General features: G+C 52.5%; 3 protein-coding genes across 4 annotated transcripts in view; all 3 read left to right on the top strand.

Moving 5' to 3' along the window:
- Window positions 1-2,520: 2,520 nt before the first annotated feature.
- LOC112950294 (methyltransferase-like protein 7A) lies at window positions 2,521-5,763 on the top strand. Its single transcript, XM_026042792.1, has 2 exons — window positions 2,521-3,015; window positions 4,521-5,763. Exons 1-2 carry the CDS (start codon window positions 2,521-2,523, stop codon window positions 4,755-4,757), a joined length of 732 nt encoding a protein of 243 aa, XP_025898577.1. The 3' UTR covers window positions 4,758-5,763.
- A 979-nt stretch (window positions 5,764-6,742) lies between these two features.
- METTL7A (methyltransferase like 7A) lies at window positions 6,743-8,742 on the top strand. Of its 2 annotated transcripts, XM_026042790.1 has the most exons (3): window positions 6,744-7,074; window positions 7,165-7,452; window positions 8,327-8,742. In XM_026042790.1, the coding sequence occupies exons 1-3, from the start codon at window positions 6,952-6,954 to the stop codon at window positions 8,561-8,563; spliced, it is 648 nt and encodes a 215-aa protein (XP_025898575.1). In that variant the 5' UTR covers window positions 6,744-6,951; the 3' UTR covers window positions 8,564-8,742. The 2 variants fall into 2 exon arrangements, with proteins under 2 accessions (XP_025898574.1, XP_025898575.1); XM_026042789.1 differs by having other exon boundaries at window positions 6,743-7,452.
- Window positions 8,743-9,535: 793 nt separating this feature from the next.
- Window positions 9,536-11,019, top strand: part of TMPRSS12 (transmembrane serine protease 12) — a 4,234-nt gene continuing 2,750 nt past the window's right edge. The window contains exons 1-2 of the mRNA XM_026042807.1: window positions 9,536-9,626; window positions 9,968-10,166. Coding sequence (XP_025898592.1) covers window positions 9,536-9,626; window positions 9,968-10,166 — 290 coding nt within the window. The remainder of the gene's footprint in view (window positions 9,627-9,967; window positions 10,167-11,019) is intronic.

Genomic DNA, 11,019 nt, shown 5'->3' with positions numbered 1-11,019 from the left:
GCCGCCGCCGGGGTGGGGGGGGGCAGCGGTTTATGGGGGTAAAAAGCGGAGGGGAGAAGGGCGGGAGGTCGGGGCGGGCCGGGGGCGGCGGGCGGGGGGCCCGCGGGCTGCACTTACTGCGGCGGCCGCGCTAGCGCGTCTCCCGCGGGGCGCTGCCGGACTGCGGCGCGGCGGGAGCTGCAGGAGGAACTGCGGGTGTCGCCATCTTGACGCGCCGCCGCCCCCGGCGCAGCGCGCCCGGCCCCTGCATCAGTGATGAGGCCGGAGGCAGCGCGGGCCGCGCCGCGCCGGGAGCCGCCCCGCGCCCCCGCGCCAGGGAGCCCCGGCGGGAACAGGGAGACCCCGGCAGGCCAGGGAGACCCCACGGGCTCAGGGAGCCCCGGCGGGAACAGGGAGACCCAGTGGGAACAGGGAGACCCCGGCAGGCCAGGGAGACCCCACGGGCTCAGGGAGCCCCGGTGGGCCAGGGAGACCCAGTGGGAACAGGGAGACCCCGGCGGGACCAGGGAGCCCTGGTGGGAACAGGGAGACCCCAGCGGGAACAGGGAGACCCCAGCGGGAACAGGGAGACCCCCAGCAGGGCCAGGGAGACCCAACGGGCTCAGGGAGCCACGGTGGGAACAGGGAGACCCCCAGCAGGTCCAGGGAGACCCCACAGGCCCAGGCAGACCCCGGCGAGACCAGGGAGCCGCTCTGTGATAAGGGAACCCCTGCCGGGCTCAGAGAACCCCCAGTGGGCCCCGGGAGCCACCCCGGGATGAGGGAGCCACCTCAGGCCCCCCTCCAGGCCCAGGGAGCCACCCCAGGCAAGGGAACCCCCACCGGGCCCCRGGAGCTCCCGCTGAGTCAAGGGAGCCGTCCCACATCCCCTGGCACAAGGGAGCCCCCGCCGGGTGACACCCCGCACAGCCCCCGGATCGCACTGGGGCCCCTCGCCCAGCTCCCCAACAAGACCCCTCGTGTGTCCCCGCCACCCCCTGCAGCCTCTCCCTCATTCTGCCTCGCGCCACGGATCAGCTCCTCSTTCCCCCCTTGGTGTTCCACGGGACACCCTCCGCATTGGGGCGGGGGTTGTGGGGGGTGGCATCACTTTGGGCATTCAGGATGCCATCAACAACTTGGAGGCAACAAACTATCCGCTGACCTACACTAAAGTAGCGTTGTGGTGTTTGGCACCTTTATAAGAGGTTTCCTTTCCGCCATCAGCCCGTCTGCACAAATCCCTGCTCCTACTCAGCACCGGTTCTGGCTCCTTTCAGCAGAGCATTATTAGTTTCCAGCATAACTTAAGTCCCAGAAAGTTCAGTCGAAGTGCGGGATGGCAACGGGGAGCAAAATCCTTCAGGCTGGGCTCTCCCTCCTGCGCGGCTGCGCGGCCAGGCGCATCTGGCTGCTCCCATCACACGCGCGGATTGCTGTTCTCCAGGGGAGCAGTAAGAACACTAATACCCGATCCAGGTTGCAAGGGCAGGTGCAACTTCAGAGAGCCGGGCTACTTCAAGGCCAAACCCAAAGCAGTTGCGTGCACATTCAATAAGTTGCTGCTGAAAGATTTGAGAAAGCTGAGGTCCAAACTGGTCTTGCTGAAGCTCGGTTCTCACTAAGGCTTATGTTTCTAAAGGGATGCAAAACAAACACTGAGACATAAGGGGAAAAAAAGCCTGCTGATAATAAACTGCCAGGAAACAAAACAGAATCTCCCAAACAGGGGGTTTTGGGGAGTTCAAACAGCAGAGCCAAGTCTGCTACAGAGCATGGCCGCGATAGGGACGGCCGCCCRCAGCATCGCGATAAGTCCCCAGTGCGGGCAGCGAGGCCGGGGCGCAGCGTTGCTCCCAACGGGGCAGCCAACGCACCGAAAATACATCCTGCAAGGACACCCCAGGGCCCCTGGGTGTTGTCACAGCCTGCATGAGGTAGCTCCGAGCACGTGGCTTGAAGAAGTAAGTAGGTCAATGCTCATCTGTCGAACGGTCATAACAAGAAGTACAAAAGGATCCTAATTGAGCAGGTTCCAAAGGCCTCCCAGGGACTGCGCTGCAGATGATGCCCACGCAGGCTCACAGTTCTGCAGTTCAGCTGTCGTTATCGCACGGCCCGGCCACGTGCAGGCACCTGCGAGGCACACAGGCTACCTGCGCTTCCCTTAGAGCCCCAGGGTGCACTCAGAGCCTTGCTTTTCACAAGCCCCGCACAAGCAAACCCAGCTGGAAGGACCAAGTGCCCCCAGCAGGCAGTTCCAYGTGGATAGCTAGGGAGATGGCTCTAGCCTAGGCGCCACCTGCTAGCTCAGCTCCTTCACAAGGCAAGCGCGCCACGCTCTTAACCAGAGCCAGTATCCAGCACGGGTTGATAAAGCTGAGCTGCGAGCAGGCACCGCCTCCCACCCAAGCGCTGCCGCTTTAAGCTGCAGTTCGGAGGGTGGCCAGGAGGACACAGACACATCCGGGTCAGGGTGGCCGCGTGGCACCGGGGGCCGCGGCGCCGGCTGCGTCCATGCCGCCGGCTGCGTCCACGCCGATGCCGCTCGCCTCTTGCCTCCAGAGATGCATCCAGCTCATCCTCCTGCCCGTTTATGTACTTGTCTACCTGGGCATATGGGACGCCCTCTATAAGAAAGTTTTTCCCTACATCATGGCCAAGCTTGCACCACGCTACAACCACAAGGTGCGCAAGCAAAAGCAAGAGCTTTTCAGCAACTTGGGACAATTTGCGGGCCCTTCGGGCCACGTCAGGCTGCTGGAAATTGGCACAGGCACCGGCACCAATTTCCAGTTCTACCCCGCAGGCTGCCGGCTCACATGCACCGACCCGAACCCCAACTTCGAGCAGTTCCTCCGCAAGAACCTCTCAGAGAACCCGCACCTGCAGCTGCAGCGTTCGCTGGTGGCGTCGGGGGAGGACCTGCGCCAAGTAGCGGCGGGCACTGTGGACGTGGTGGTGTGCACACTCGTGCTGTGCTCCGTCAGCAGCGTGGAGCGCGTCCTGTGCGAGGTCCTGCGGGTGCTCCGGCCGGTAAGCTGCGGCAGCRCCATGGGGGTGATCCTGCTCTCCCTTCCCACTTCCTTTCCCTGTCAAACCCTATTCCTTGAAACCTTTCCTGACASGCAAAAAGTGAATTTCTTCACTTTATCATGCTGTAGATCCCTGCAGACCCTTCTGCAAGGAGAGCATCTGCCTCATCTCGCACAGGCACCACAATCCAGTAGCACTTCTGGGCTGCACGGTGAACATTTGCAGGAGATTTCTTTGGTGCTGCTTCACTTTCAGGTGGAAGAACTGGTTCCTCCTGCTTTCCCTCTCCTCCTTAGTCCCTGCCCAGGGCACTGCATTGCTGGGGCCCTCAGGGACATTGCTCAAACAGGGCACCAGGGTGGTCTGCAAAAACTCTGAGACCAGAACTCTGTGGGGAGCATGAGTAGAGTGGGACCAGGTGACAATTATGGCAACAAAACGGTGGAAGCGAGAGCCACAAAGGGAGAGGAGCAGGGAGCAATGGGGATTCTAACATGGGTAAAAGATTAACCAGAATTTTGGTTTGCAGGTGCTTTGCACCTTCACGAGCCTTGCACCTTCACCTTCACCTGACCAGGAACTAGCACTGGCATCTAAGTGTAAAGTGTAAAACGCCACACTTCGACATACTTATTTCTCTTGCCAGTTACCTCAGAATAACTGAGCAGGGTTTAACTTTAACTTAAGGTCAATCATATCCACATGGTTAAATCTACGCAACAGGTCAGAACTTTCCTCTGTAAATAAGAATTCCCTCCCCACTTCCCTCCCCAAGAAAAGCCAGGACACTCCTGCAAAGCTGAACTGGGGAAGAGGGAATAAGATCACCCCCAACTGAGGAGGGGAGGGAAATACTGGCTCAGCTTGACTTCTCTATGGGGATCCATTAGGCTGCCTTTGCCGTGATGAAAAGGTTCACTTGCAACCCTGGATTTGCCTTTTATCTGCTGTTTCTGAACACTGAAAGCCACTGAACTCGCAAAAGATCCTCTTAAAAAGAGGGACAATGATAAGYGCTGAGGAGCTGCAGCCTCTCCCCTCCGGGACATGGGGTTGCAGCTCTCCAGGCTTCGTGCACAGTAAGAAATGAGTCCTTTTAATTGCTGGTACGCAGGGCAAGCAGCTTGGTTGAGCCCGTTTCAGAATCAAAACTCAGCGAAGTGGCTTGTCCAAGACGGTGCAGGGCAGCTGGGCAGAGATAAAAAACACGTGACAGCAATCCCCAACCATCGGCCCCTACTGCCTCTTGCAGAATTTCTAATTGCCCCTATCTGTAAATAAGGAATGAGCCAGTAAAAAAAAATACTACCTTGCGCACAGATGGAATGGGAGGCATGCAGAGATTTCACCGCTCAAACATGGATACACCCTGCACAATCTCTAGGAATGGAGACCACTCTGCAGGGAGGTGAAAAAAAGGCAGCCTGTTTGCTAAGTAGTAAGTAATAAATTTTGTCACACAGAGTGAAAGTCTTTTTTGTATCTTTTATGGCTTTGTTTTCCAGGGTGGAGCGTTTTACTTTTTGGAGCACGTGGCTGCGGACCGATCCAGCTGGACCTACTTCTGGCAAAAGGTCTGTGAGCCAGCCTGGAAGTGCTTTGGAGACGGCTGTTCCTTGAGCAGAGAGACGCAGAAAGATCTGGAGAAWGCCAGCTTCTCTGAGCTGAACCTGAGGCGCATACATGTCCCTCCAAGCTGGATTCCTGCCAGTCCTCATATCATTGGATACGCAGTAAAATAAATGGCCATGAGCACAGAAGGACACAGAGCCCCTTCAGCAGCTCTCTTCCTACTTTTTATGGAGGATTTTTCACTGGATAGTAGCCTTAAACTCATATACAGAACCTAGTACTCAGAATAAAAACCTGGAAAAACTTGATGAGCCTCCACAACTTGTTCAAGCAGGAATCACACTCTTCTATTTGTTAGGTAGGCTTCTGACAGAACTGTGGCATAAGGACCAAGTAAACTGGAAACACAGAGAACGTGTTTCACTGCAAAACAAAGTAAAGGAGTCACCACCCAGGAGCTGAGAAAGGGAAAAGGAAAAGAGGGAGCACAGCAGTGCCAACAAAGATAGAGAGCTAACGTTCTTCGAGTAGCAGAGACTATTACTCAACCCCTACGATTTCAGATTCAGGACACATACATAATAGATACAGCAACAGCACAAGCATTTTTCTTTGTGTCTTCCTATTGCAAAATACCCCTAGGAGCCAGCATTCCTCCTCCTGCACCAGTCGAGGCCTCCCTTACTGGGCTGTTTATTCAGGGCAGTGCCCATCACAGCACCAGTTTGTTCCCCATGGCTTCCCCTGTCCATGAGATGCCACTGCCATTAGCCAAAGTTTAACTCGCAACCTGTGAAGCCAAAGACAGAATTCCTCCTTATGCCGGGGGAAAGGTCTGATAAATCTGATGGCGGAAGTTTCATTTCACCTGCGAGATGGTCACTGCTGAACCCTGTAGGCTCTTACAGCCCTTTCAATGCACYCTGCTAAGTTAAACCTATGCTTAAACTCTTCATACTCTACTCTCCCTTGGGTCCAGATTTCACCTTTAAGGTGTCAAATCTTTCTTAAAAGCCACACGTTTCATTAGGAGCATTTTCCAGATAAACTCCCCCAGGACACCAAGAGGAGGCACTGCTCTCTTGGCCACTCTTTAGTAGTTCTCTTTGATTTCCCAYAGTAAAGCACCTAAGCATTAACACCTAGAGCAAACCATTTTTAATGAAAGACTGCCCATTTTGTGCTCCACACACCTCCAACCAGTCTACACGGAACGGACACCTGAAGTACTTCGCACTGTTCAGGCTTGTTTCTCTAAGGCAGTTACACCACGGTGAAGCCAGGGCAACCAAGGCAATCATAAAGCAGTTCAGTAACGCTGCTTTTCTGGGCTGGCCACTTTATTTGCTTCTTACCACCAGAGGGAGGCGGCACCAACTCGGACAATGAGGCTCCCTCTCGCTCAGCGGACAAACAAACCTCTCCAGGGCAGCTCTTGACCGAAGTGTTTGAACGTGGTCTCTTAAAGCCCAGCAGTGCAAACAGCTCCCTGCCCCATTCCTGGGATCACTCAAGGGTGCAGCTAAACCCCGCGGCCAATCTGCACTGCTACTACTAACCCCTGTGGAAAAACACCTGCGGTGGCAAAGTTTTACAAAAGGCATTTAGCATAAAATGGACTGTAYAGTGTCAGCTCAGACTTAATAAAAGCTATTAGAGACAGTGACTACTGAATGAATCTATTGTTTTACCTCTGGTCCATGATTTCTTTCAAAGATCTGAAAGGTAACTGAGAAAAGCAAGTTTATTCACCACATGACACACACCATGACCACACTCCAAAATGTTTTAGATTCCCACAAAGTGCCAAGACTGAAAACAGCTGCTGTAGAGAAAGCATCCAGCGAGCAGCTGACTCGCTCACCCAGCTACTTCGGATACATAACACAAGGTGGTAAAAATCTTAAATATATGTTTTAACCAAAATATGAATGCAACAAAGTGACCTGGAGTTCAGATCAACTTCCCACCACTCACTGAAAACAAGATACGGTTTCTTTAAGAGCTACAAAGTGTAATCTGAAACTGCTGAACACCAGATTAGGGCGAGTGATGACAATTTGCCAAAAGTTAAGTACAAAGATGTACTGTCCAGTTTATCTAGGTTACTTAACAGACTGGCAGCTCCTTTTCTGCCAGAGCTGGGACGCAACAGTAACCATTTGGCAAGCAGGGTTGTTTTCCCCTTTCTCACCTGTGACCGGACTTTAAAATCATCTTTGGAGAAAAGTCCACTCGATCAATACGACGAGTGGCACGTCAGGAGGAACGCAGCAAGTACACAAACGCTGCTCCACGCTTCAAGGGCTCCGACACGCAGAGAGCTCTGTGCGGCACAGACCCTCTGCTCGCGCGCTGGCCACGATGGACACCGGCGTTCTCCTCTTGCGYGCCTGCCTCGCGCTGCTCGCCATGCCCATCTACCTGCTGTCCTTCCTGGGAATATGGAAGCCTTTCTGCAAGAAAGTATTTTTCCCTTACTTCCTCCAGAAGCTTTCTGTAATTCACAACAGGAAAACACACAAGCAGAAGCAAGAATTATTTCGTAACCTGCCCGAGTTTGCGAGTGCTTCGGGAGGAGTGAAGCTGCTGGAGATCGGGACCGGCTGCGGCGCTAACTTCCAGTACTACCCACCAGGCTGCAGAGTGACATGCACCGACATCAACCCTCACTTCCAGCAGAGCCTGACACAAAACATGAAGCAGAACCAGCACCTCCACTACGAGCGTTTCTTAGTAGCTGCAGCAGAAGATCTGAGCCAGGTGCCCAGCGGCTCTGTGGACGCGGTCGTTTGCACTTTAGTCCTCTGCTCCGTGCTGGACGTAGACAGGGCGTTGAGAGAAGTTATGCGAGTGCTCAGACCCGTGAGTATTTGAAGAAGTTTTATGTTATTTCTTTTATCAGTTTTCACAGAGGCACCACACCAAAGCAAAAAGTCGCCTTTGAGCTTACAAGYCAAACCTTGTTTATTTGCACAGTAAAATGAGCTTTGCAACCACCTTGCAATGCTAAATGGTGCAAAGCAGTAGAACAGACTGGGGAGCCTGTCTTAGCTCAGCAAGAAAAGTAACACAGTAAGTAGAGCTGCCACACACCAGATTTTCTTTTGGGCAGAAGGGGGAAGCTCTCTGATCAAGCCTGAAAGTCTGTGTTTTAAATAAACTGCTTTAACCTCTTAGAACCCTCCTGTATGACTAAAGCATCTAATTAAATGCCTTTATTACCTGCACTGTCCCATACGAATTAGAGATTCAAAAAAGACTTTTTCCTTTTTTTTTTTTTTTTTTTTTCCTTTCCTCCAATAGAACTTCAGCCTTTAAAATGTTATTTTCAGCACGATCCTTTGGGTTGCCAAAAACCCAGGGAGTTCTAGGAGGGTTTATACATTTCACCTAGTTTCTTCTGAAGCGTGTCATGCCAGCGACTATAATTTAAACAATAAGGCAAAGAACAAGCTATTGCTATAAGAACAAAGGGATCAAACAAGCACATCTTTCATCCTCTCAGAATAAGYGTTTTGAACCCCTTCGAGTTTCCTGCTTGCATTAATTCCAACTGACACTACAGAAGGGAAAAAAAAGCTGGCAGGAAAGGAGTAGAAAGATGGTGTYGAAGTAAGCGAGCTGCATTTCCCATGCACTGAACCGCGTTTGAAAAAAGGTGTGTTGGGGAGGGAGGGCGGCGTCTGCTGCGTGCACATTCCTCCCGTGATATTCTAAGACAACTTTGCTTCCCCAGGGCGGCGTTTTCTATTTCCTGGATCACGTTGCTGCCGATCGCTCTAGCTGGAGGTACTTCTGGCAGCAGAGCTGCTTTCCAACTTGGAAACTCGTGTTTGATGGGTGCTGCCTAACAAGAGAGATATGGAAAAACCTAGAACAGGCCAACTTCTCTGAACTGAAATTGCAACACATTAGTGTTCCTCTGGCCGGGACACCTATCAAGCCACATATTATTGGATATGCTGTGAAGTAATTCACGTTGCACCATAGCTTTCTCCCCTTGACATAGTCAAAGCAGCAAAATGGTATATGCTAACCTAAATAGCAACATCCACATCAACATGATTAAACTTCATCTATCTTTATGTTTCTGATTTAAACATCAAATGAGGAAGAGCTTCAGCTTTCTTAAAAATCTTGAAATAATTATATTGATCACAGGCTTTACAAGCAAAGAATCAGAAAGAATCAATTAACAAAAATAAAGCAGAYTGACCTGGGCATATGCTCAGCCTTGGCTGGACTGCTTTTTGAGACCAGGCGCCAGAATCCCCCAGGCAGCATGCAGCTTGAGGAAGGCTTCGCTATCACGGGGTAGCCATAGGCACAAGCACACGCACACACTCCTACCCCTCCGTAACTTACCTGCAGTTTTGAAACCAAGCTGATACGCTACAATAGCAGCAAAGAGAAAAATAATAATAATTACCTCCATACTGCAGGAAGCCTCGGGTGATGGGATGCAGGGGATTCCTCTGGGCACTCCCAGGCCAATTCCTGCTGCAGAGGAGCTGGCAGAGCGCAGCATGGTGSCACGGCCAAGGAGGGGTCACTCAGGGATGACATCGGGACAAGCCACCACACTGGCAGGCTGCTTCCCATCCTGCCAGCCCTGCTCCTTCCCCTTTCTCCACACTCTGCTGTCACAACTTGCTCCCAACACTTAAAGCTGCCAGGCAGCCATGAGGCCCTCAGAGGCAACTGTTGCCTAAGCCACAAATACCCACAGGCAGCCAGACCAGAGAGACTCCCATTAAAAGACAGGCATCTCAGTATTATATGCCCACTCACTCAGGCAGAGCTGCAGAGCCCAGCTGAGAGGCTGCAGAGCAGGCGGCGCAAAACCAAAATGTCGCCCCCTCAAGCACCGCGCGGCCATTAGCGGCCGTTAGCACGTCACGTGCCCCACCACAGCGCCGCCGCCATTTTGTCCCGTCGAGGCAGGATGCGGTCGAGGCTCCCCGTTGCCTCGCTGCTGCTGCCGCTCCTGGCGGGCACTGTGCCCGGTGTCCCGGACCCCTGGACCTCCACGGAAGGTAGCACCCCTCCGCCGGGCGCTGAGGGAGAGCAGTGGGCGTCGAAGCGGCGGGCGCGGGCAGGTCGGGGCGCGGCGGCGCCTCGGCTGCCGCGCGGGGGGGACTACACTTCCCGTGAGCCCCCGCGCGGCGGCGGGAAGCTCCACCCGGGCGGGCGCCATGAAGGTGCACTCGCCTCAGAGTGGGAGGGAGGGGAAAAACACGCAGGGGATGGCCTGCATCCGGAGMATATCCCCGAGGAAATAATAAATACCACCAGTTTTACCTCAAAAAGCGATGCTGCCAGCTGGCTGAAGCTGCCCTTCTGTGTGAYGGAGGTGCTGCTGCTCTCTGTTTTGCAGAATGCGGAAAGCAGCTGCTCTCGGATCCGCTCTGGGGCACGCGGATCGTGGGCGGCCACGAGGCGCCGGTGGGAGCCTGGCCGTGGCTCGTGAGCCTCCAAGTCCACCAAATTGGGCTGAGCTTTAAGCATGTGTGTGGTGGAGCTCTGGTTAGTGAGAATTGGGTGCTGACAGCCGCTCACTGTGTGTTGCAGAGGAGGTAYGTGTGCGTCCATTACTTCATTTATCAAGCACAAGATGGGCACAGAATGGAGAAGCATCAGCTTTAGAAGCACATAGTTTGATTTGAAATGGCTGTATCTGGAAAAAAAAATCAATGAAATGGAGTCCTGCTAATGTAGATAAGGCAGAAGCAAATTATCTAACTCCTGTCTACTGAAATGCCTGTAGGTGGTAACAGAAGACCCCAAACACCCTTTACTTTTCTGYAGCTGCCATGCTGTTTAACTTTATAGGCCTTATACCTAGAACAATTCTGCTGTATTTGGGTCATGTACCAACTGTTGTCTTTACTGTAGCCTTTCTAACAGTTGAAAAGTGCTCATGTTTGTTGATGCAAGCTGATAGTGATTGCGTTGCCCTTGTTGACATAACTGTGAGGGAACCTGAGCGTCCAAAATCCCTCTAAACTTGGAAACGTTAACCATCGTAACCAGTTTTTACTGTAACCATCTGCCAGGAGTTCGTTAGATCTGCGCTTTGTTTCTGTAGTGCACTTCCACAAGCATGGATCTGTAGACACATTTTAATAGAAATAATCAACGTTGTTTTTATCTCATACTAAAGAATTTTGGATATTAGTCTGAATTTTATAGCCTGCCCCATTCTCCATTACAGGTCAAATTCAATTACTGTTTAATATCACCCCCACCTCCAACAGGCTTGTAGAGGAACTAGGTCTGAATGACTCTGATCCTGCTTCTAAATTTAATATTAAGTTGATGTTAATATTTGTAGCTTCCAGTTACTGGATTTTCTGAATCCAGACACATGCACTATTTTTACAAGCACCATGGATACAATCCTTTTTTGTTTTTTTTTTTTTTTTTTAT

This window comes from Nothoprocta perdicaria, unplaced genomic scaffold, assembly GCF_003342845.1.
Source record: "Nothoprocta perdicaria isolate Ctin4 unplaced genomic scaffold, notPer1 scaffold_314, whole genome shotgun sequence".
Classification (NCBI taxonomy): domain Eukaryota; kingdom Metazoa; phylum Chordata; class Aves; order Tinamiformes; family Tinamidae; genus Nothoprocta; species Nothoprocta perdicaria.
The sequence above is the reverse complement of the archived record's forward strand: the minus strand, read 5'-3'. Positions and strand labels throughout refer to the sequence as shown.